Below are 26,650 nucleotides of genomic sequence, written 5' to 3' on the forward strand. Positions count from 1 at the left end.
GTATTCGCCCGGTTGAACAGGTGGAGCCAAGTAGGAAAGGTCCGACTGGGGTGCTAAGACATAGGCGATGGCTATAACTGAGACCTAGGATAGTGCGAGGGTGAAGAAAGAAAATTTGGTCAAACATGCATTAATAAGGCTGCCTTGTGAGCCCTGGAGAAGCTTCTAGAGATTTGAGAGACACAGAGGTAGGGAAATGGCACCCAGAATGTGTGCTGGCGGGAAGCAGACAAGATCCTCCACGGGCAGGACCCAGAGCCAAGAAGGGACTGGCAAGAGCAGGGCTGGCTGTGGTCCCAGAGAGGACGGGCTCCTGGGTAGAGACAAGTGGTGGGAGGTGGGTTCAGGCACAGGGGGCAAGGAGAGTCCGTGGTCAGAATCTGGAAGGAGGATATGGCTTAGGTCTCAGGGACAAGGATGAGCTCAGGCCAGACCACCTATGTGAATGAAGAGGCAGATTCCTAGAGACTGGAGCCGCTGAACTTCCTCCTGCTAGTGTTCACATCGGTTCTGGACTAAACTGATCAAGAACAAGGGGACTCGGCTGGGGACGGGTGAGGACAGGAGAGGGGAGGGAAGGTAGGCACTAGGAACCAGGTATAATCCAACACCATCACTTGATCTCAAAGGGGTGGCTTTTATTTCTCAGTGTTTATGAATAAGCCAATATACCTGAAATCCTAAGCAAATTTATAAAGCTTAGTTTTCCCCCACCACCTCTACCACCTCTCCCAACTACACAGGCACAAACTATGGGACAAACACCCCTGAGCACAGGAAGACCTTGTTCCATTCCTGGAACTTGTTTTGAGCACCTTCTGTGTGACAGGCACTATGCTGTGAATTGAGACTTCAGAGGAGTAACACCAGCCTTGGCCTTGACAGTCCTGTCCAGTGGGGGAATAAAACCTGCAGACGGGTGGCTTCCGTCAGTGTGGGAAGGGCTGTGCTGGACGTGGGGCTGGGCTGCATGCCATGCGGGCAGCCCCTGTCCCATTCTGAGTGGAACTGGGTAGCAGAGAGGAGGGGTAAGGCAAAGTGGGAGGGAGACTTGGAAGAGGGGCACCAGCCATGACATGTGCCAGGAGCCACAAGTACTTCACTGCCTCTGGGGCATGATCCACAATAAATGTGAGGCAGTCAGAGATGGTGCGTTTTGAAGTCTGAGAGCCCTGGGTTCAAATCCTACCTCTGCCCCAGGCCATTTGTGTGACCTTGTGTGTGTTACTTAAATTTAACCTGTGGAAACCTCCGTTTTCTCCTCTGATCCTTGGAGGGATCAAAAAAAATGTGCTAGAAATACCTTTATTACTTGATGAAAAGTCCATATTCCTAAGAGGATGGGATAAGGAAGAATAAAGGGCAATTCAAGAAGAAGGTTTATGCCACAGTTGCTAAATTTGCTTAACATTTATTCTTCTTTCAGGTTTAGTAAGTTGTAAGCATCATTAAGTGCAGACACAAAGAACTGGAATTGATCAGACTTGACAGTAGGAATGGATTAAACTATTTTCTCTTCTGGTTCCAAGTTTTCTCCAAAAAGTGGTAGTTATTTTCTTTGTCCTTGTACAGATATATTTAGCAGAGCCTACCATATAGGTCTCCCCTGACAAATTCCAAGGACATCCACTGTCCCCTTACATAATAAGGTCCAATCAATTATCAACTGGCCATGCTAGTGGTTAATGGATGAGGAGACCATCTCCACAATCTCCCCAAAGCTAAGAAATTATGGTTATTCATTTCTCTTTGGCTTTGTAGATTTTTTTTACCATATACTTGCAGATGAAAATATCTGATTATCTGGCAGTTCCCAAGAATTCTATCACGATGATGGAAAAAAATATTATAAAGACATACTTGGGAGGAACCTAGCGATTGTTTGGCTTTCTTGTTGTGCCTTCCTATTCAGAAGTCTTTCCTTTTCTGAGTCCATATTGAACATAAACAGCATCTCTTCACCAGCAGGTAAAATTACTAACTACTAAGGATAGGCTAGAGATAAGCTTCTGCCAAGTCACAACATGGCTAGAATTCATGCTAATATTTCAGTTCACCACACTGGGCAACCGATTTCTGCAGCCAGGCATTGACCATAAGGGCTTCACCATGGGCAAAGGTCAGTGTTTAACAGTGATGGTTTTGATTTCAGTGAAGAAGTCGTAAGAATCCTTAACTCCCTCTCTACCTATCCCAGAACTCTTCATCCCCCCGAAAGGAAGGTTCAGCTCTCTGATGAGCCAGCAGTTGGTCCAGACCAAGCCCGACTGCAGCTTCTTAGCCACGCGGTGGACGCGCCCCACGTCTCTTGACCACACAGTGGCTGCCAGCCCATATTTAACGTTGTTGGCTCTTTGAATCACTTCCTCTTCGCTATCGAAGGGGGTGACACACGTCACTGGACCAAATATCTCTTCCTTCATGCAGCAGGATTCATCCTTAATGTCTGTTATCACCGTGGGAAGCATAAAATAGCCTGCCTGATTCCTGGCGGGGAGGTGCAACTTATCCACACCCTCCCCGCACTGAATTCGGGCGCCTTCGGAAAGAGCTTTCTTGACATAGCTTCTGACCTGGGTGGGCAAAACCGTATTTAGAAACATCTTACCGTTTGGCTTCACATAAATCAGCAGAAAATTCAGTATTTCCTAATCATCTTGCAAACAGGAATAAGGTCATTCCTAAGAAATCTAGGGTTGATTATCTTACCACTCAGCTGCTAAGCCTGAGGGCAGAGGGGCTCCAACCATCAGCTGGGCATTCAGCCTTCCAACAAGAGGAGGGAGACAAGTAATTTACTTAATGTCTGAGTGCCAGGCACTCACATGAGTGCTTTTCAGACATTCTCACTTGATTCTCTCAAAATTCTATTAGCTATTTTTATCTGTTATTATCCTCTATTTGCTGATGATATAATTAAGCCTAAGAAAGTGAAAATGGTTTATACAGCTAATAAATGGTAAAGCTAGAATTCACCCTCAGCTACATTCTGTAGTTAAATACACAAAAGAATATTTTCTCCCTTTTGGGGAAGTGAATGATATGTAAGATTTAGTAAAAGGCCAGGATGCTCTTCAATAGCTGAGCTTCCAGAACAAATCATTTCTAATTTCTAGTCTCATTACTGAATACACTTTGAAAATATAGCTAGGTAATATAGTATAGCTAACTATAAAGGGAAATAAATTATGTAATAAATTTACCCAGTGACTCAGAGATAATGACAGATGTTTATTAATAGTGGTTGTAGAAATAACTCATCATCATAGTGAGACAGATATATATTTATATATGGAAATATTGTCAAAGTCACAATGATTCATTGTCCTACCCCCGAGGGGTATTATAAGCATAAGAAAAGTAGAAAAGTAGTCCTAAAAATTACAAGTATACAACAGAAGTCAAGTAGTAAATCAAAGGCAGGGTAAGTTTTGAAATGATGCTTCAGATTCCTACTTATTGATCTATTTGAGCATTCTGCCCAGTGTTAGATTAGGAATCCATTGTAGAACTATTTCAACGTGAAGCATATGTCTATATGCCATGTTAAAAAAAAAAAGTAATTTTATTCCATTAACTGTGCTTCCAGTTTATAAAATAATTAATAAGCCATGAAGTTAAAGACTTTAAAATATAATACATTTTGTACAGATTTATATTCCCTTCCACTCAACCTCCTCCCCCAACACCCATAATGAGCTCAAAGCCTTCCCAGAACTTACCCTATTCTGGTTTGTGGGTAGAGACTAAAATAAGTCTGTGCTTCCCTTTCCTGAATCTACTTTCTTGCTTCTTTTGAAACAGCCTGCCCATATTAATTAAAAGATGCCAAAGGAGAGTGTCCTGTGTGAACAGGGGAAATGAAGGTGCATATTGCCAGAGACCCCGCTGGGAGGCCGGAGCTGGGAGTTTTGTCAATGATTCAGAACTGTGCAAGGCGTGCCCTGGCTTCACGCTATTGTGGCTAAACAAGATGACATGGTTTATCTCCCAGAAGCTCTTGGGGTAATACAATAGGAAGAGAAGTAGCAGTTTTCAAATTGTGAACTTACCAAAACATTTAATATATAAGGTGAGTCACACTAAACTGAAGTTATTTCCTTGAGAAAGTAGGACGGGATAATAGAATGATATCTACCCTAGCAGCTGAAGAACAGAGATTTCCAATAAAATCTGGGGAGAAAAAATCTGTGACTGGTAGTATGCTGCAAATGTAAGGAATTATTATAAAACTTTTTTTGAGGGGAGCTAATAGTACTTAGTAGCTTTGGACATGAGATCAGAGCATAGAGGTTGAAAGAGTGGACTTGGGGGCCAAACTTTGTTCAAATACCAACCAGTTCCTCCATTTACTAGCAAAGGGGTTTTAAATGTTCTATGCCTGTTTCCTCATCTGAAAAATAGAATGAACAGTCACTTATTCATAATGTTCTTAAGAGGATTAAATAAAATAATACATGCAAAAGATTTAGCATACTGCCTGGCACGTGGTAAGCCTTTTTGAATATCAGCTGCTGTTTGTCATTGATGATGGTCGTGATGGTGATGGTGACAATGTAATGCATGACCCGACACTTACTAGCTCAGAGACCTCACAGATGCCCCTGGATCTGTATGTCAGTTTTTTAATCTGATGGAAGGGGACAGGGAGCTGCAAGGGGGGACCTTTGTTAGGCCTGACACCTGCCCCTCTTGGGAGATGCACCGTGAACTTCCTCTGTGCTCCCACCAGCTTCCTTCTGGAGGATTCTCTCCAGAATCCTCTCTCCAGTTGCCTGCATCTTTGAGCAGGCACGATTCTCCAGAGTGGAAAGCAGGGAAGGATTCAGGAGGGTAGAAACAAAAACAAAAAGCAACCCTGTGGAAAGAACAAAGGAGGCTTTTCTTCATTCCATGAAGACGGAATCCCCTGCAGGTTAGCGTGTGTCCCCATGGAGTTACTGGGAACACGGCACGTCGCACCTCCATTTAGGAGCATGCTGTATCCCCTACGTCTCTGAGCCCTGGGCCATTACAAAACAACTTTTACATCTTTGAACTGGATTCTGCTGTCAACCACATCACCATCTATTGTGACAATCACACAGAAATAGGAAGGACACAGACCCCAGACTCCACATAGCCCACTTGATTGGGAGAAGACAGGGACACAACTGCAGGGGCAGAGGGTGCTGGAATGCAGAGGAGGCAGCCAGGCCTTCCTGGGCACGCAGCCCCCAGAGTTTCTGGAAAAAGGCGAGGAAACATGAGCACCAGTGGAGGGCATCACTGCCTCCTCCCTCCCAGAGAGTCTGCCACACTGAACTGGAAAGAGCCACAATCTGCAAAGGCCGCACGTACACTGCTCTGGTTGCTCCTATTGGTTCTCTCCCAAAGGGCAGAGACAGCAGGGCTTTCTCATGAGAACTGAGCTGAGAGCCCCGTCAGGAGTCCACTGGGTGGGAGCCTCGGAGGGTGAAGCCGTGACTGCTGCATCAGGGAACACGTGCTCCATGTGCAACCGTGAAGATGGCAGACGCCCGGGGACCCTCTCAGCCACAGTCAGATGGGCTCAGCAGGCTGGTTTCCAGCAGAGGCCAGATCCCCCTGAGGCCTTATGTGGGGCAGGCCCCGTGGGCAGAACTGAGAGGAGTTCTACTCTAGGCGGAGGAATCCAACAGAGAGGACAACAAAACAAAGCAAACTGCATGATCCCAGCAGTTTTATGTGTGGTGGGGCAATGCAAATACCATCTTTATTGTTCTTCCCTTTAAAAAATTGGCTGATACTATTTTCAAGTTTTTAACCATGAATAACTTTTTAACTGTGCACAAAATCTTCCCCTTTAAAGCAGTGGAATTTTGAAGCTTTCTGAGTGCAAACTGTTTAGCCGCACTTTATTTTAATAAGAAAAGTGGCTGGAAAGTTATTTTCTGTAAGGATCAAGTAGAAAATAAAAGATCGTTGATTGAAAAGTCTGCAGTTTAGTTAACAGTAATGTGCCAACGTTGGTTTCTTAGTGTGGACAAATGTACCTTGGGAATGTGAGATGCTAACAAGAGGAAAAACCGGGTGAATTTTTGAGAGAAATAGAAATTATATAGAAATAGAAATAGAAATAGAAATTCTCTGCCTTATCTTTGAAACTTTCTATAAATCTTGAATTATTCCAAAATAGAAAGTTTATTTTTTTAAAAAAGCAATTGACCGAGAGAGAAAATATCCAATGATCAAAATATCTAGGGGCTTTAAAAACTTTTGTTTAAAAGATAAACATGTGCTTATGGCCTTATTTTGAATGTGGTCAAAAAATTAATAACTGTTAAGTTTCATAATTTCCAGAGTGATCCATGGTATGTAAGTATACTAAATTGAATGCTATCAGGATAACACAACAACATGTTAAATAGATGCTTGATTTTCAGGTATAATTTGGTTTAGTAGAAGATGACAATTCTGGACTTAGGGAAAGACCGGCACCATGTAGGCCAATGTTTCAAGTCTTAAGAAAATCAAATATCATATCATTTAGATCTATTAGGAATCTTGGCTTTTGTCCACAGCTTCTGTGTTGATGATGTTAGAAATAATGAGGAATGATAGCCTTCCCATTTCCCCTTCCTTTAGGAAAAGATGGGCTTGGTAAAAACATGGCATATAAGATGGGGTGATGTCATCACAAGTTAAGGCAAGTTTATTACTTAGGCGGGTGCAAGGGATGAAAATTAGTTGTAAAAATATTAGGAGTTCAGACATGAGGATCTTTTCCCTGGGAGTCACTGTAATCAAGCCCAGCAAAGCGCTGTGTGCCCCCTGCTCCCTGCACAGGCAGCTTGGGTCTGGCCAAGATGAGACCAGCCCGAGGGAAACCAGACCCTCCTTGTGTATCTTAGTCTGGACTCAGTTAAGAATTTGTGTGCAGAAATCCAAACAGGGAGCTGGGCTGAGGCAGAAGGAAACAGCCCGGGGGTGGAGTGGTCTTCAGAAACTCCAGGTGTGGGGTTCCTCCCACCTGCGTGCAGGTACTGCTGGGACATGCACATGCAAAGTGAGACTTCTGCTGCCGCCTGAGTCCAGACGGAGTCTCAGTCTGCAACAGTGAGGTTCCTGCAACTCACTTGGGGAGGAACACCAGAAACATAAGAATGAATTATAAACCCTGGCCCCACCCACCTCCATGAGGAAGCCCCCTGCCTGCTCAGGGCCAAGGTCATTGGCCCTGTGGAAGCTGTCTGTAACAAAATGGAGTCACTTATGTCAAACCCTAATAAAATGGAGTTGGGAAACCATGAAGAGAGGGTCCACATGCATATTTGCCTGATAACAAGAACTATCACGAGAGACTACCAAAACCACAGCCTTGCACAAAAAATACTTCTACAAGGATGCTTACGCAGCAGCTGCCTGTTCAACCTTGGACTGACGCCACCCTTGTTATTGATCCTTGTAGCCAAGGATAATTGTTTCAAAACAGTATATGTCACCTTCCTCATTTTACCTTTAAAAATCTTTCCCTTCCTTTACCCCCCTGGATATGCCTGACATCACACCACGTAAGTACTTGTTCAAAAATCTCTTGTCATTCAGTCCTGAATAAAGTCATTTCTTTTCTTTAGAAAGCCTTTCTCCCTGTTGCCATTTTAGGCTGGCAGACCCTAACCACCCACCTACTAAACTAAAGGTAATTTGGGTCTTCTCTGTGGAGTCACTCACAGACATAATGTTCAAGGTGTATATTTTACTCTCAAGAAAAAAATGTGAATATTTTATGGTGAAATATTCTGACACCTAAACTTGCTAAATTCTCTGTGTTCATTTTATGGATAATGAAAACTGCTAGGAATCACCAAAAAGCAAAACAAAACAAAAGTTTGAGATTTGGGGAGGCATCTAAATGCAATGTGAATAGTGTTTTTAACTAAAATGTGGGATAATAGAAATTTTTTGGTACCTTTTTTATAAGTTGGTTCTTGAGAAACACAAGAACATTGGAAAAATATGGACCTACAGATATTGTTACACTTGTATACTTGTAGCAATGTGAGAGAAATCTCAAAGTAATGTTGATAATAATCTGGTTACATTTTTTTGAAATTTCTAATTGGCACTTAAAAAGTTGGATCTATATAATACTGTGGTATTGAAGATCCATATTTAGCCAAAGGTTTTTAAGAAACTGCAATTCAATACTAAAGACACTTGTGACATGAGCTGACATAACCAATACTGGCACCAGTGACAAGATGAAGAGTAAAAGCGGAGTTTTAAGCAAAACCTCAAAGGCTTGTGTGTGTCTATACAGTTCCTTCGTCATTGTTATGACTTAATGACCAGTGACACTAGATGCTCTATGCTTACGTATTTTCAAGTGTTTTCTTGGAAAAAGGCTGGGTTTTTGTTTTGTGTCTATTTTGTTTTTCCTTTCAGAGTCTTGATGCTGAGCCATGCTAGCAAAAGATGGCCTGGACCAGGGAATTTTGTACCCAATTCCAGGTAGTTTAAGCAAAAGATCAAAACGAATTCGAGGAAAATGGATACTTTAGGTTTGGGGGATGTGCTGTCACTGAAACACATGATCTGGTGCCAATTCAGTCACTCACTCAACCAATACTATGCACCTACTGTGTTCCAGGGCCTTTTCTAGAGTCTAAGGGTATAGTAGTGAGTACAACTGACCATGAAGCTTGCATTCTAGTCAAGGGAAGGTAGTCAGTAAAGGAATAAGTCATATATCAATAGTGTGTTTGCAGGTGTGGGCAGGCAGGCACGTAGCCCTAGTGTCCTAAAGAGCCAGATGACAGAGAGAGAGGACAAGGGAGCCTCTCGTAACTGGTGAACCCTCACTCCGTGAAGGTAGGACCATCCACAACTGTGAGTCCCCATGGACATCCCAGGACTGCTGCCTATGCATTGGCAGTCTCGTAGGTAAATTTAGCTCTGAGAAAAATATAGCCATGCTAGCCAGCCTCACTTTAAATAAATAACCACAAGCCTCAAGTGAGCCCTTCAAGCTGCCCTGCTGATGACTTTGTCGTTCCCCAGCCCTTCTTCTCTTCTAGCCTTCTGCAAGACTATTTCACGCCTCTCTTCCCTTCTGAAACCTTCCATACCTTCTCCCCTCCTCACCCTGCTGCCTATTTCACTGAAAAAAAAAGGGAAAAAAATAAGAAGAGACCATCAAGCTACTACATCTTCCCATCTCCAGGCATCTGTGCTGCAGTGTCGTGAAAGTCAAAGTTAAATGTAGTGATTGTCCAATGCACGATGTAGTATCAGTGATTTCTACAAAGCAAAGTGAAGGCTCTGTCCCTCACTGGCTGACTGATGGGGACAAGTTTCCCTCAGTGGGCCTCGGTTACTGCAGCTGAAAACAAGGTCCTTCAAACTCCAGAAATCTGTGACTTATTTTGGGAGTCACATCTGGTAATAAATTAAAATGACTCTAAAGATCCGAATTCCATAAATCACTCAGAGATCACCAACACTTTCTTCCAGATTGGCTAGCCCTGGTCCCCCACTGACTAAAGACCACACAATTTGGATTGTCTGTGCTGGCATTTCTGGAATCCCATCTGCTATAAACCAGAGGCAGGCCTTTTCCATAGGGAATGTTTGTTTGCCTGTGGAATTCCCCACCACTCTTGGTCTATACCATTCCTATAGCTGACCTTTATGTATTGAAATTGACTTCACCACTCTGCCAATGGTATCTCCATGCTGACTTCTCAAGTTCATTCATTTAATGTGGATCCTACTTTAACCTGGACTACATTTGCATGTTCATATCCAAAATTTTTAGACTCTGTCCATAGTCAATTTCTCACAGGTCATAATTTTTCAAAAATAGGGTAGTAATTAACAATATTTCAAAGCCTAATGTGCACTATGCTTGCACTGATCTTCTCTTCAAATAAGAACTTATTCTGTAACTTACATGGCAGAAATTTACTTACTTTCTCCAAATGTGCTTTACTTATCAGAGCACCCATGCTGGCCGATGGATCAGAGGGAATGCCGACTTTCCACTTTCTGGTAGCTTCTACAAATCTCTTCAAAAATTCACTATAGATGCTCTTCTGGACAAAGATCCTGCTGGTACAGAGGCAGATTTCACCCTGCCAAAAATGAGGACAATGGCGAGGCTAGAGGACACTCTCCTCCATGGATAGATCACCCTGTACTTTTGAGCACCTGCCATGTATCAGGTGCTGGTCTAGGCAGCAGGTGACATTGGTGAATGAGAACAAGTCCCCACCAGGTGGAATGGAGAATCTTGTGGGCAAGACAGACAAAAACACAAGTAAACAAACTCAATAAATAATGGAACTTGGGGTAGTCATCAAAACAAGAGAAGAAAATTAATCATAGGGTGGGACTAGAATCTGCTGGGGAGGCAGCTATTGTACTAAATGGAGTCATGGGAGGGACCTGCAAAGAGGGGCTATTTGAATTGGCTCTTGACTGAGTAAAGCAGCGGGACAGGCACAGATCTAGAGGCAGGGAACTCTCTGCAGTGAGTAGAGGCAGGAGGATCGCTTGGAGCCCAGGAGTTCAAGGTTGCTGTGAGCCATGACGATGCCACTGAACTCCAGCCTGGGTAACAGAACGAGACCTGGTCTCAAAAAGTAAAAAGATTTGGGAAGTTTTTAAGCAGCAGAGTGCTAGGATTGGATTTACATTTTTAAGTGATCATTCCCACAGCTGTGTGGAAAATACAATGGAAGGAAACAGAAGTGGGGACAGAGTGGAGAGTTAAGAGAACATTCCAGAAGTCCAGGTCAGTGGTGGTAGCTTGGACCTGGCTGTACCAATGGAGATAGAGAGGAGTGATAGGGATCCACCCAGTCCAACAGAGTCTAACAGGGGCTTGGGACCCCCAAAGTATGAGGAAGCTGGCAGAGGTGCACTGGAGAAGTGACAGGGTTCAGGGTGTATCTTAAAGAGAGAACCAACAAGGCCTGTTGATGGATTAGATACAGGGCATGAGGAAAAGAGGCGGCAGGAGGAAGGATGAGCCCTAGCATTCTGACCTGAGCCACAGAGCAGATGGTGGTGCTGTTCCCCAGAAAGGCAACCACCAGGCAGGGACAGGATCGCTGCTGCAGGGAAGGAGACGAAGGAAACTCAAGAGTTCTGCTTTGGACATGTTGGGTTTCAGACACCTCACAATAGACATCCCAGTAGAGACGCTAAGTGTTCAGGAGAGAAGGCCTAGCAGGTTTTTCAGTGAAAAATAATACTGACTCTCATATGAAGTTAGCATGTAACAGTTTACAAGCCACATTCTAGACATTTCACAGCATGATGTATGTATGACAGGTACATAAATGCATAAATATATTTCATCGTGTTTATATTTGGTCTTCCCAACAATCCTAGGAAGTAGAATGCATCTAATTATCTTGGCATCTGTACAAAGGTTCATTGTCCAAATTAAATAGTTAATGTTTTGAAATAATAAATCCTTTCTACAACCAGGATCACTATGAGAATCATCTGCATATCTGGCTTGGGAAATGTCCAAACATCTGACAGTTTCATTTGGCACAAGTGCCTGTGCCACAGTGGGAAGGAGGCTTGAGGGTTTTACCAAATTTCCTGTTACTCAGTGCCAGGAAAGCACAGGTAAGCATGCCAAGTTCCCCAGGAGAGTGACTTTGGAGGAAATGGAGAAAGGATAATATCTGTTGAGTGCCTACAGTATGCCAAGCACCTATAGGATGCTGTCCTCATAATAATTCTGTGGTCTATTAGCTTTCCCAGTTTACAGTTAAGAAATAGAGTTTGGAATTAATATATGTCCAAGGTCACACAGAGATGCTTCCCAAAAAAGCCAACTGTATTCAATTAAGGAAGAAGTACGCACTACATGGAACTCTTCAGTCAGCTAAGTAAAGAAATCAATCTGCTTTATTTATTTTGCCTAAAATCTATTTGTTACATTGGGATTGGCAAATTAGTTAGGTTCATGTCCCGTTTCTCATTGACATTTTAAAACACCCCCAAGAGAAGGGCTCTCTAGGCAAACTCAAATGCTAGCACAATTCTGGCAGCCACGAGGCTTACAGTGTGTACCTCCATGCTCAGAATTCGTTTACTTCAATACAGAGAGTTCACCTTAACTTTCTCTTATCTCAGTTTCCCAGTCCACACAATTTGTCCCTCTCTTGTCATCTCTAAGCCATTAAAACACTTGGTTTAATAATTCACTTGATATTTGCTTACTTTAGTGCATCATAAAATGCATCATACTTTAGTTGCATCGTAAAATTGCATTGTCTATTGATCCAGAAACCCTCTATATTTCTAGCCACTTTAGGAATTATGAGAGAAATAATTATAATCATCACAAAAGTATTAATAATATTCTTCTTTCTACATTCACCAAAACCCTATTTTGAGGCATCATTATTGCTTACTTGATTTTACTGGTGAAGAAATACAGGCTCAAAAGGTTATGCAATAGCCAGTGTTACCTGTGTTAGGTAAATACAGATATATCTCATTCTACTTCCCTTTTCTTGTATGGAAGTTCTAACTCTTTGAGTTATGTTTTTATTCTCTGCTAAAATAAAAAATCCTTTGGAGAAAAGCATTCAATGTTTATGCACATTTGCTATATCCTAGGCAATATTCTAGGTACTGATGCTAAAAATGCCACACAAAAGCAGGCACTGTTCCCATCTTCAAGAATCCTACTGTCTAGTTGATCTAGTCTAGTGTTCTTAGCCCTTTGGGATGCCATGACCTTGAAGAATCTGACAATAACTATGGAGCCCAGACAAACATCTGCTATATAATTTCAGGAGATGCCAAGATGACCTACAGCTGATTCATGACTCCAAGCTGAGAGACCTGCTCTAGACTGTTCCAGGTATTTGTAACTCAGTGTGTGAATACATCTGGGATGCTTTTGGAGGGAGAATAAACTGTACTGGAAATAGGACATTTGGACAGCAAGAAGCATCTGTGTGTGTAAAGGAACGTAGAAGCTTGGAGCAGCAAATCAATCCTTCTGCCCATGGCTGGTGCCTGATAAAAATTGTGTAACTCAAGAAGAGGAATTTGCTGAACAGAAGCTGTGATTCTACAAAGCCACTCATCAACATGGAGATTGAACAGACAGCCAGTGGAGCAACACAATGTTCTGATCCTCCTTCCACTGAAATGGCACTGGATTGACCTGCTCACTCCTGGGCTTTGCGCTGTGATGAAACAGATCTGTCTTGACAGGGCCATGGGGTCGGGGAGTGGAAATACCTGGGAGGACACACCTGGTTAGCGAAGCTGGACCTGACGGTGGCCGGAATGCACTCGTCCAGGTTGGCGTCCTCAAAGATGATGGCGGGATTCTTGCCCCCCAGCTCCAGGGAGAGCTTCTTGCAGTGGGGAGCACTGAGCTGGGTGATCCGCTCCGCCGTGGGCTGGCTCCCCGTGAAGGAGATGAGCGGCACCTCTGGATGGGACACCAGGGCCTCCCCGACCCTGGGCCCCGTTCCAAACACGATATTGACCACACCTGGTGGAACACCTGCATAGGAAACAGTGTCAGTTACAGTAATTCTCCTCCGGGTGTTGAGAAGATTCCTTGAAAGTCCAATAGCTTGAAGGGGGGCGGGTGGGGATGGGGAAGCACTTGGGTTTGACAACACTTAGAACTCTTGTGGCTGCCTCTGGTTTAACAGCAAAGGGAAGATTACAGTCACCTCTGCCCACGGTACGCAGTAGGTGGGATTTCTCTGGGTGCTTTGCCCTATAGAGACACAGGGTAGAACATTCTAGGTAATTCATTCCATAATATTGACCAGGCTTTAGGAGCTGAGATGCTTTAGGGGCTGAGAGGCCGGCCAAGCCCCATGGGGGAGCAGTGCCCGGCTCCAGCTTGGTATCCAGGAGTCACAGTGCAGCGTGAAAATGTTAAGTAGAGAAATATGTAGCTGCTGCCAAGATGCAGAGAAGAGATCAACTTTCTTAGCCCTGGGGAGCAGGGGAAGGCTCCCCAGGGAGGGTGGGTTTGAGTTGAAGGTCATGTGCTTCATAACTACGGACAGCACCCTAACACTCTAGAGCCAACCTGCAAGTACCAAGAACAACCAGAAGTGGGTGCCCCAGTCTTTTCTATTACAAGCCCCTACCACCCTATATCTGCATGCAGTTATCTATGTTTTCTGGATATACTTGTCTCCTGCCTGCCTCCATTAGAAGGTACACCAGCTGAGGACAGAAATGGTGTATGTTTCACATTCTCCGTCATATAGTCCTGCCACAGCCTAGTCTGGCACAGAACTAGTGCCAGTAAATGAACATTGATCGGTGCTTACTGAGGCCCAGGCTATCAGCAATTCACTCACGATGTCCCCATGAGGTTAGAATTATTGCACTTATTTCACCAGTGAGAAATTTGAGGCAAGATTAGATTGAATAACAGCCAGTAAGTAGCAAAGCTGGTCATTGCAGGTTAATAAATAATTGTTAAGTAAATGAATGAGTGCTTAGTGTACATTATCCAAATTAGAAATGATTCATGAATTTGGGAAGCTTTAAGTGTCCAAAAAGAAAACCACATGTGGAATCAAGCTGTGGCCAGGATGTTCTTAGGGTTTGCCTGCAGGTAGCTGAATTTATTCCCTCTGGTTCTTCACGCTTGAACTACAGTAGGTGCAGCCTGTAAGCTCAGCTGCTTCCTTGGTTCCGGTATCCTTCCCTTGCCCCAGCTTAGACATTCTCTCCTCATTAGAAACATACTGTCCTGGATTCAAACTATCTCTTCAAGAATCTGCTTTGAAGGTATAAATAATAATTTCACATTGAAGATTCATTATCATCCAGAGGCCCCTCCCACAGAGCCGCAGCCCTAGCCTAACCACCTTGAGGGGCAAGGACGGCCCCATCCAGGTGAGCCCTCAAGGAGACAGGTGGGAAGATTCCGTAAGTCATGAGAGCGTCTGACAGAGCCCCCCTACTAATGGCTGCACCTCCACACCCCATGTGCACGTGTGTTGAATCTGGGTCAGGTCGGTCCTGAATCGTGGGTCACTGTCGGAGAACTGCCTGGCCCCGTGTGACAGCACCTGGGCCCCAGGCTGGGGCATGGAAGTGTGTGGGAGGAGAGGCCCTCCCAGCAGCTGATGGGAAGAAAACAAGGACAAGTTCCCCTCCCCCCACCCCCCATGTCCTAGGTGGCCCTGCATCTCCACCATGGGCGCGTGGGGGTGGATGGGTGGGTGGGCGGGAGGAGGTGGACTGTCAGGCTTTATCAACCACGAAAGCAAAAAATGGATCCAATCACTTCTAATACTGTTGGCAGCATTTTGATAGAGGGTGAGAGAAAACACAGAAAGACCACATATTTATCAGCACAGGAAAACGAGCTCGTTTCAGCAGACAGTGGCTGCCGCGCAACGGCATTAATGTTTTTATTACATTTCCTTGGGCTCTGATGTCAACGTCTGCTGGCCGTTGCATCTCGAGACCATTTCGCCATTTTATCCCAACATTAATGAAATTCTTTTAGAGATATCCGCTCCCTAACCCTTAAGAGATTCTGGTTATAAGAGAAGGAAAGCAGTTTAATTGGCAAATAGCAATTTGGCAAAACTCAGGATAGTTAGTTGGCTAATAGACAAGTTAGGAACAGACAAGAATGGACAAGAATGAAGTCCCTCAAATGCCAGGGCATGGCAGGGTGGCAACGGGAAGGATTTTAAACTTAAATAGAGCATGAAAGAAAACTAAGGAGAAGGCCCAGGAAAACGCAGTCAGTGGACACTCCAGGAACGAGTGCAAACATTTGGTGCCCCCAAGAAGAAAATAAATGTTCTAGGACTCCCAAAGAGGTATTCACTGTGTACTTTATTTCAAGGAAGGTCATCTGTCAAGTCTGTTTGAACACCCAGGACTGGGGGAGCTAGATCTTTAAATACCCAAGGTGTACTAGCAGTTTATAGGGGTTTTTCCCCTCACACTATTCAAAGTTTCTCTTACACTGCTCTAAAGCAGGATTACAAAGATATGGTTCACACTTTCCACCAATGCCGGTGGGGAAACTGAGGGCTTAAGAGAGGTGCCATGTGAGTATTACACTCTCAGTGTCTGTCAGGGGAGGGAAGTTTGGCAAAACCAGCCCAGGGAGGAAAGAGAAGGGCTATTTGCTGTAACAGACTTATTAGTTAATAAGAAATAAAGTCAACGGTGCACAAATATTAGTAGATGGTAACGGAAAACTCTCGTGTAGACCAGGTTCTGTGCAGACTGGTTAGGAAAGAGAACTCAGCCCAGATCAAGATGTGTTTGGTCTCAGGAGAGAGTGGCTATGGGACCTGGCTCTGTGGAGCCTCCTCCTCCTCCGCAGGGCCCCTCCTCAGCGACAGATCAAAGCAGAGCATAAGTCCGAATCCCAGCCCACTCTGAGGAGCCTGCAGTCACCAGGCAGGGAAGAAATGTCTTGGGCCTTTGCAGACACCAGGGACTCGATTTCACAAAGAATGGGGTTAGAATGTGGTCTCCTTTGTGAGGGACATGGGAGAGGTAGGCACGTTTATGTCATGCACCCCCAGAGGCCCAGGGTCTCCACAGACACCATCCCAAAGACCTAGGCGGGGAGGCCTCACTCCTCCATAGGACAAGAGGGTCATAATGCCCGATGCCTGCCCTAAATTGCCTCCATTTTAACCTGTCATCTCAATCCTGGAGGAAAGAATTGGCTAAACTTCACTGGAAGCGAACGTGTATGTTTTGCTTCAAGAGAAAGTTACCCAGAAGAGGGAGAGAGAGAGATGGACTCGTATCCACCAGCCATTCTGTGCACGTGGGAGAGCGAGCAGCACCCACTCTGTGGGCTGAAAGGCAGAGCACACACGGCTAGAAGGATGGTAGGTCTGTCCCTACCACCCAGCCGTCATTCCTGCCCAGGCCATGAGGGGACATGAGCTGGGGGACCCAACACTAAGGGGCTTTCTCGTAGGTTACTGGCTGGGGCTTCCTGGTGCAGCGCCAGGCCGTGCCCGTGAGAACACCCCAGAACAAAACCAGGAAGCCACCCTGAACGTGGCCATGAAACTACTGGCAGAAAGAGGACAAGGAGCAAATATGTGAACCCTGATACGCTGATAAGAGGCATATTGTATCAGCTTCCGAGTAGCAGTCCAAAGTGGGGGAAATCGGAGGGATATATATTCAAATCTCTTGAAAATGGGCTATTTCTCCTAGGTATCCTATAGCTATACAAACTAAAGGAGTACCTAGCAATATTCTGTCATCAAAATGAACTTGTGGTTCAAACATAAGATTTAAATTGGCTATTGAAGATTCTGTCTGGAGCAGGCTGGTGTCTTTGATTTGCCTGGACCCTTCAAGCCTGGGTCACTATTGTGCTCTAACCACACTGCCAGTCGACCCCCCTGGGGTGAGACTGTTCTGCACTAGCAGGGCTCTAGCTGAAGAGAGGAGGCAGGGTGAGGGAGCCCTGTGCCCGAAAGGGATTTCTCAGAAAAGGATCAGGAAGACAAAACCCAAAGACGTCATTGGAATCAATTTTGCTGCTGAGTGGAAGATTTCTCTATAATATAACTTTGCTGCAACTCTGTGCTCCCCTCAAACCCCAACACGTAATTACCTGCTTTATCCAGGAGTTTACACAACATCCACGCGGTCACTGAGGTCAGCTCGCTGGGCTTGGCTATCACGGTATTCCCTGCAGCCATCGCCGGAGCTATCTTCCAGGTCAGCAAGCAGAGTGGCAAATTCCAAGGACTGATCAAACCAGCTAAGGGACGAGAGGGGAAGCATTGCCAGTAATGGCAAGCCCCTCAGAAGCAGACTGGCCAAGTGGGTTATTAATGCAGAATTCCTTCATGTCACATGACACTTTATTCACTCTTTTTCCCAAACTTCACTGATTTGTAGCTACCTTCAGGTCAATAACTCTAAAATGCATTACAAGCAACTGTACCTTTTAGAATAGAATAAAAGCAATACAATTTACCCATTTCTTGATGGTTCAAAATTATAATTATGAGCAACAGCAATATCAGCTCCAGAGCTAAGAGCTGGTACCTATCACTAAACAGTTCTAGAATGTGATGTATTTTGGGATTCATAGACTGAGCTTTACTTTCCTTAAAATAAAAACGAAAATTCCCCCTCCCCATTATTAAATTGTCCACTTGCTATTTCTTCTAACAAGTTTCTCCATCTCTGTTTCAAATCTGTTGTGGTTTGAAAGAAAATCTCAAACTTTATAGAATTATTTGTAAAATGGGAACAAAAATATCCTGAGTGTTCCTTGGGCAGGGGGGCCGTTGGTGGGGGGGGTCCTATCACTAAAGCCAATGAACTCTGATGCACAGACTGTGAAATCCATTTGGGTACTCAGAAAATTTTTTAATAAAAATTCTCTCTAGATTCTCATCTGTATCCAGACCAGATAGGTTTGCTGGGTAAGTAACTAATGTCTAGACTGTGTCTCCATGCAATATTCCAAAGCTATCCAGGTTTCCAACCACAACATAAAATCTACCTTATGAATGAGGAAATGGACTTACCTTATTTTGTACTCTGCCCTCAAGCCTGTGCTATGAAAGTAAATGTATATTTTATATTATTAAATTTCCCATTGAAAAATCTGTTCTCTAAGGAATACCAATATTTTGCAGCAAAATATACTAGTATACTTCTTAGGAGGAACACAGAGATTTCCATAATGCTTTAAAAATATTATTTCTGAAGGGTTCAAAGAACCAAAGCAGTAAAATGTCCCATTTTCTTCCCTTTTAACTTCTATTCATGAACTGTAGTAAAAAACAAGATGGTTTGTTTTTTCTCAGAGGAAACAGTGACATCTAGTGGATCGTTTCAGTCATCACAGACATTTATATATTTCTCCAAAAGACAAAGGAATGAATGAGGGAAGTAGATAATTCTCAGTCTAGGCTTATTTACCACATACCTGGCACTATTCTAAATGCCCTACACTTATTAATTTATTTAATTTATATAAAACATGTAAAAAGAGAAAATTAAACTATTATCCCCTTTGCAGGTAAGATACTGAAGCACACAGAAGTGACCTCCACACACAATTCTAGATCTTAACCACTGCTCTCTCTGGAAATAGATTTTTTTTATTTTTAAATTATAGGCAGCAAAAAAAAAAAAAAAAAAAATCCTGGTATATGACTTTACTCTTAGCATCATTCTTTTCCTTGTGATTTTCCAAGATAATGTTCCAGGAATAAGTAGGGAATTTGACATGAAGAGAATACACCATAAATAGATTTCTGAGGCCAACAAATTTTAGGTAAAAGTCAAAAAAATTGCCTCTTCCTTTTTCCTTTGTCTGTTCCCTGAGGTCAATTCTGTGAAATTTTGTGAGCATCCCTATGCATAATTGTGACGTAGGCTGTCACTGAACAGCACCTACCGATTCCCACAGGGGTCCGCACGGTGTAGTGCATACAGCCCAGGTGGTCCATCTGCGTGCACTCTGACGTGTGGTGCAGGATGGAGGAAGCAAAGAACCGGAAGTTCTGTACAGACCGGGGAATGTCCATGGTTCTTGCCAGTGCTAAGGTTTTCCCTGTAAGAGGTAAACAACATCAAGCACCGTCAGTGGAGACACTCTATCAGTCAACTTTCGTCACACATGTATCCCAACTCACACTGAAATACTCTTGGTTCCTTCTAGCCTGGGGCAAGCTGTTCCTTGACCACAAAAAGAGTTGACAGTGGTTTGATAAAGCTACGAAATAATTAGATGTGAGGTTATAAAATGAGCTAGGGGGGTTAACATAGAGTCAGACAATCTTTGCTTTGTGGACTGAACACTTTGCAGCTCTTATGAATTTGCCAGATGCTGGCCAGGCACAGTGGCTCACACCTATAATCCTAGCACTTTGGGAGGCCAAGGCAAGGGGATCACTTGAGGTCAGAAACTGAAGACCAGCAGCCTGAGCAAAAGTGAGACCCCATCTCTACAAAAAATAGAAAAATTATCCAGGTGTGGTGGTGCACACCGTGGTCCCAGCTAAAAGCTAGGCTGAGGAAGGAGGATCGCTAGCCCGGGAGTTTGAGGTTGCAGTGAGCTGTGGTGATGCCACTGCACTCTAGCTGGGGCAACAGAGTGAGACCCTGTCTCAAAAAGAAAAAAAATGAATTTGCCAGATTCATTTCACCCACACAAACTCTTACAATTCAAAATCACCAGATTTTGTACATGTGACAAAGGAGTTGAAATATGGGTGTTAAGACAGCTGTATTTGCATATCAATAATCTATTTTTATGAAAACAGGATATATATTAAATGTCCTCCCAACACATGGTGAAGTTGTAAGAAGGACTGACGGGAACCTCTGGCACAGGATGCTGTGTGTCACTTGCTCACCCATCACATGCCCGTCCTAGCTCCTGGATGGAACAAAAAGACACATGAGCTTACTGAGTGAATTACCTTGTTGTTGCTGGGTTATCTTTAGCAATGCAGGGAGACTCTACAGTCAAGAACAACAGCAGAGGAAACATCTTTTTAAACGGATCAGACTCAGGCTGTTTCCTAACTTTAGGTTGGTTGATAGCATGCATATAATTTTAAAAGCCTTGGCTTTTCCTAACAGATACTATTGCAAAGATTTGCAGATATTTACACCATTGCCCTGAGCTCTGTCTGGGAAGGAGTGGGGAAAAAACGGGAAATTGCATTGAAAATGGAATAGTGACTGACGTATCAAAAGACTTTCTAAATAACCTGACTGTATAACTGCTCTTCTAGTTATCTTTGCTCTACTTAGAATGGGTGGAAGATTGCATGATCAGCCTGAGTTCTTCATCTCTTCCCATATCCAAGCCCTTCCTTTGCCATGCATCTTTTCAGTTCCTTCCACCAAATAGAGTACGTTTCCTGCCCACTGGCTTTGGGTTCAGCCATGCGATTTGCCTTGGCCATCAGAACGGGGCGGAAGTGTAACAGCTGTGGCCCTGGCCTGACAAGCCTTCGGGGTGCTGCTCTTCCCCTCTGCCATTGCCATGAGGAGCACGTGCATGGGCTGGCCTGACGGCCCCAGAAGGGACAATATGAATAATCAGAAGCGTCCTGAGTCCCACCTGTTAGAGGGACAGCTCTCACCTTGGTCTTTAGATTCCGCCTGGGCCAGCTCCTCCAGGGACTGCTCTAGCAAATCTGCCAGCTTGTTGAGGACCTGCGCTCGCTCCTGGGGACTCCGGGATGACCAGCCGGGAAAGGCTCTTCTGGCAGCCTCGACTGCAGCTTCAATCTTTGAGAGGAAAATGGGAGCAGGTCACCTTAAAGCTATTGCCCCTGAGGGGCTGGATGAATCCAGAATCCACAGGTCCCTAGAAACCTAATTTTTTTCCTGTCTAATTTCAAATATTCAACATGTCCCAGCGCTGAGTTACGCACAAAGTAGATGACACAGGAGTTTATATGACCAGCAAAGCACAGGCACCACAAAAACAGAGAAAAACATCCCATTTGAGAAATAAAAAGCCTAAGCCCCCAAACCTCTTGGTCATGAAGACCCTAGAGAAACATTAAAAACTGAGTTCCTGGCCATGACAGGACAGGAGGTTGGACACGCTTTATTTTTTCCCCTCCTGGTTGCAGTTTAGACACAACTGACCAACATTAGTGTTAAAATAGATACCATAAGACTGACAGAACAGACTCTGTCTGGCCATAAGACACAAATTACAAACAGGATCTAAGGCCATGCCAGGCAAGGCTTAAGTCGCCCTCCCCTACACTTAGAGGATAAACCACGTTCTAACTGTTCACAAGTGTTTCTTTTTCTCTGGCAGCTAAAGGAACACTGGCCTCAAGATAAGCAACATTACAGCAATTACAGCTCATCCGAGTAACTTGCCAGAGTTCACACAGCTAATAAGTGGCAGAATCAGGATTCAGATCCAGATCTTGGTGGTTCCCAACACCAAACGTTGACCTGCTGTGACATAAGCACCATTCGTGCCCCTGCCCAGCTCTGCCCAGTGGAGGAGGCCTGTGTGAGAGAGGCGGGGATCGATGGTTGAACTGCTAGCTTGCGTACCTGGTTTTGGAGTTACATCCAGAAGGAAACAAAATATGGGAAGGTATGGGCAGGGCCAACTCGTGGCCAAAATGCGATGTAGGCAAAATGAATTTCCCAGTCCTCATCTGCCTTTCTCTTCTCTCAGGAAATGGCTAAGCAATGCCTTTTCCAAAGATGGCAGATCCCTAGCCTGTGTCTCACGCCTCTCTCCTCTCACACAGGCATGACAAACATTTATAATCACATAAAGCTGCCTTGAACTGGGCCCGGCTCAGCCTCAGAATCCTTCCGCACAGGCCTCAGGCAGCCACAGGCGTCTTTCTTGTAGCACGTGATCCGACGGCAGTCCAGCCACCTGAGCCCGTGCCAGCCCTCTCACACAGATCCCAGCTCGCGCCGCTCCTTCCTTTTCCTCATGCGAACAAGGTCACTTTCAGCTGAGCTGAAGCGAGGTATAAAATGATTCTCATCTTATTTAGAAATTTCTGAAAAGATGATAGCTTCACCCCAAAAACTAAATCTATAATGTGAACCTGAGGACAGGAGGACGGGGCTTTGGTGACCTCCACCACAAGCTGCAGCCGTGGGGAAGCCCCGCTGCCAGCCAGCAATAGAAGGGTTAATTTCTACAGTCAATGTAAAAATCTGATCTTTTTATTATTCAGAAAATTCAAGTCCACTCATTCATATCTTCAAAGTTGTCTTATGTCACATGTCATATGTCCATGCAATATCGAATACATATTAATCTACTATGTACAATACTACGAGCATAAAGTAATACTTAGAAAGTGTTTACTATATGCCAGGCACTAAGGGCTTTATGTATATTCGTCTGTTCAATCCTCAGAACAACATTATGAAGTAAGTATTATTATTATCCCCATTTTATAGATAAGGAGACTGAGGCACACGGAGGGTCAGCTCTAAGTTAAGGTCAAAGATACCAAATGATAGAGCTGGTCTTTGAACCAGGCAGTCTGACTCTAGTCCATGCTTATGACTGATGCTATAATGCAAATGTGCTACACAAACACGTGTGTGTGTGAGGGGGCACAGCCATGGACCTAAGCATCAAAGACAAGAGTGTTAGCATGCTGCCCCTTATAAAATAAGGATGATGATAGGGTCTAATTTTCAGGTTGTTACAACTCATTACTTGGGACAATCCATATTAAAGGGCTTAGCGAATGCACACTACCAGACTTCAAAATATGCTACAAAACTATAGTAGCCAAAATAGCATAGTCCTGGCATAAAAACAGACATGTAGACTGATGGAACATAATAGAGAACCCAGAAATAAACCTATGCATCTACAGCCAACTCATTTTCAACAAAGGTGCCAAAAACATACATTGGGGAAAGGACAGTCTCCTCAATAAATGGTGCTGGGGAAACTAGATATCCACATGCAGAAGAATGAATCTAGACCCTCATCTCTCACCATATGTAAAAATTAAATCAAAATGAATCAAAGACTTAAATGTCAGACTTGAAACTATGAAACTACTAGAAGAAAACATAGGGAAAACAATTTCAGGACAATTGGACTGAGTAAAGAGACCACAAAAGCACAGACAACAAAGGCAAAAATAGATAAACGGGATCACATTAAACTAAAAGGCTTCTGCACAGCAAAGGAAACAATCAACAAATCAAAGACACAATCCACAGAATGGGAGAAAATATCTCCAAACTACCCATCTGACAAGGGATTCATAACCAGAATGTATAAGGAACTTGAACAACTCAATAGCAAAAAAATAAATTAACTAATAATACAAGTAAAAAATGGACAAATAATCTAGGTAGACATTTCACAAAAGAAGCCATACAAATGATCACAGAAAGTGTTCAACATCACTAATCAGGGAAATGCATATCAAAATTACAATAAGATAACATCTCATCCCAGTTAGAATGTCTAGCATCAAAAAGACAAAAAATAACAAATGCTAGCAAGGATGCAGAGAAAGGGGAACACTCATACATTTGTTGTGGGAATGTAAATTAGTACAGCTACTATGAAGAACAGTATGGGGGTTCCTCAAAAAACTAAAAATAGATCTACCATATGATGCAGCAATCCCACTATTGGGTATTTATGCAAAGAAAAGGAAATCAATATATCAAAGAGATATCTACACACCCATGTTTCTTGCAGCTCTATTTGTAATACTCAAGATATGGAATCAACCTAATGTCCATCAACAGATGAATGAACATACACAATGGAATATTACTCGGTCACAAAAAGGAATGAAATCCTGTCATTTGCAACAACATGGATGGAACTGGAGGACGGCATGGGATTTTATGTTAAGTGAAATAAGCCAGGCACAGAAAGACAAACGCCACATGTTCTCACTCATATGTGGGAGCTAAAAAAGTTGATCTCATGAAGGTAGAGAGTAGAATTACGGTTACCAGAGGCTGAGAGAGGTGGAGGGGAGGATGAAGAGAGGCTGGCTAATGGGTACAAAAATACAGTTAGAAGGAATAAGTTCTAGTGTTTGATAGCACAGAGGAAGGACAATAGTTAACAATAATTTATTGTATATTTCAAAATAGCTAGAAGAGAAGATTTGGAATATTCCCAACATAAAGAAATGATAAACATTTAAGGTGATGAATATCCTAATTACCCTGATTTGATCATTATGCATTGTATGCATGTATGAAAATATCACATGTACCCCATAAAGATGTACAATTATTATATATCAATAACTTTTTTAATTTAAGAAAATGGCTTAGTGAATGCAAAGCACATAGCAAAAGCTGAATACATGGGAGCTACTGTTAGCAGCACCAGCAACATTTTCTGTGAGTGACTTTTTAGGAAACTGAGCATGTAGTTTCTACAGTGACCATATTTTTCAAGCCAGAAAAAAAAAATGGGACTCAGATGGGATATTTGCAAGTTGAATTGCTGAGAAATAAAAAATATCTATTATTCTGCTACTAGTAGGTACATCCATACCTCATGCTATTTTCTAAAAAGGCATGAGACATTAGCTGCAGAAAATATTTCAGCTGAATTTGGCATATTTGACATTTTTGACTTTGACAAACACTCTGAGACAAGGGGGGTGGAAAACACAAAGCTGGATTTCCTACATCTATGTTAGGTCATTTGAAGCAAACAAAATTGCAGGTTACAGTTTAACCAACAAATTAGCCAATATTTGCAAACATTAATCCATAAGTCTAAAGGTTGTTTTAATATGAGACAGATTTAAAATATTAACAAAAGAGAAAAATAGCTGAGTTCTTCAAAAAAACTTTGCATATAATATCTATGTATTTATATATAAAGTCTACAATTACATTTTAAATAATCTAGTTCTTTGTGCCTTAAAAAGAATAAATTATAATCCAATAGGCATTGGATGACTATACATACATCAGCCACATTTACCACTCTAGATATATTTATATTCTCAGTGCAATAACTGATAACTAATCAAACATATCTCAAATATTTTCCAAAATTCCTGAAGTAAAATTAATTCTGTATCACTTAAAAAATATAATGTATATGCCATTAAGCACTTTGAAAAGAAAAAGGTATTAAATGTAACTCCAAAAATATATAGGAATTTGATTGAGTTCGATCATTCAAATGGTTGATTTTATTTTACTAGGTATTTAGAAGACATGAGGAATTATTAGAAGACAATCTAAAATAAAGCCCAGGGGATCTCTGTTGTTTTTGTTCTGTTCTTTTTTTTTTAAGTGAAATGATACCTTTTTTAGAAATCCATGAATATAATGGTAAATTGAGACACTTGGTAGAGAAAAGGGAACACTTAACAGTGACAGTTCTTACAAATAATACTTTGTACTAGACACCTATTAGGGAATATCCGAGAATTACCAAAAAAAGTACACATGGCTATGTGTTAGATTAGCTAGAAAAATTACTTGCTTTTGAATACGGTAACCTGAGATTTATTCTATCATACATGTCTTGTCACAAAGTAAACCTTCTTAGAACTAGAATCTTCCTTCTGCTATTGTTTAGCAGTTCTACACCTTCTCCCAACTCCCCCTGCTTTTAGAAAATTAAGTTAACCATAATTTGTCAACATTTTCAATACATTTCAGCCTTCTTTGAGTGAATGTACTCACCTCTTCTTTTCCGCTATCTGGCACTCTGCAATACACCTCCCCTGTCGATGGGTCATAAGAATCTATGTACGAGTTACAAGGTAAAAACTTTCCATCTATGAAGTTTTCCAGCATCAGAAGTGCCTTTGTTGCAGCCATAGCAAGGAAGACGCCTGCCTTTCCCCTTCACAGTCCTGCACTCAGGCTGTCCCCACCACTTTCCCTATTCCTGAGTCAGTCTCCTGGCTCCCAGCCCTACTCATTTGCTAATCAGTGGAAGTGGGAGGTGACCTAACACTCAGAGAGAGTTCCAGTCTCCAAACTAGGAACTAAGAGAGCCCTCAAATGTTTCACAGACTTACACTACGTTATGAGAAATGGATACTCGTGTGTCAAATTAACATCAACGTACATGTTCATAGCCCTTAAAACTGCCAGAAGGCATCTGAGCGTAGGATTTTACTGGGTTCACACCATAAAGCGTTCATTGCTTGAACACTGATGGAGTGCCAGG

At 43.0% G+C, this 26,650-nt stretch overlaps 1 protein-coding gene across 1 annotated transcript; it reads right to left on the bottom strand.

Moving 5' to 3' along the window:
* Nucleotides 1–1,395: 1,395 nt before the first annotated feature.
* On the bottom strand, nt 1,396–26,378 carry ALDH8A1 (aldehyde dehydrogenase 8 family member A1). The gene is made up of 7 exons (XM_045544406.1): nt 26,158–26,378; nt 21,099–21,246; nt 19,400–19,555; nt 17,594–17,743; nt 13,254–13,510; nt 9,933–10,094; nt 1,396–2,573 (listed from the first exon to the last, which is right to left on the bottom strand). The coding sequence occupies exons 1-7, from the start codon at nt 26,293–26,295 to the stop codon at nt 2,121–2,123; spliced, it is 1,464 nt and encodes a 487-aa protein (XP_045400362.1). The 5' UTR covers nt 26,296–26,378; the 3' UTR covers nt 1,396–2,120.
* Nucleotides 26,379–26,650: the final 272 nt, after the last annotated feature.

This window comes from Lemur catta, chromosome 2 (assembly GCF_020740605.2).
Source record: "Lemur catta isolate mLemCat1 chromosome 2, mLemCat1.pri, whole genome shotgun sequence".
NCBI classification, from domain to species: Eukaryota; Metazoa; Chordata; class Mammalia; order Primates; family Lemuridae; genus Lemur; species Lemur catta.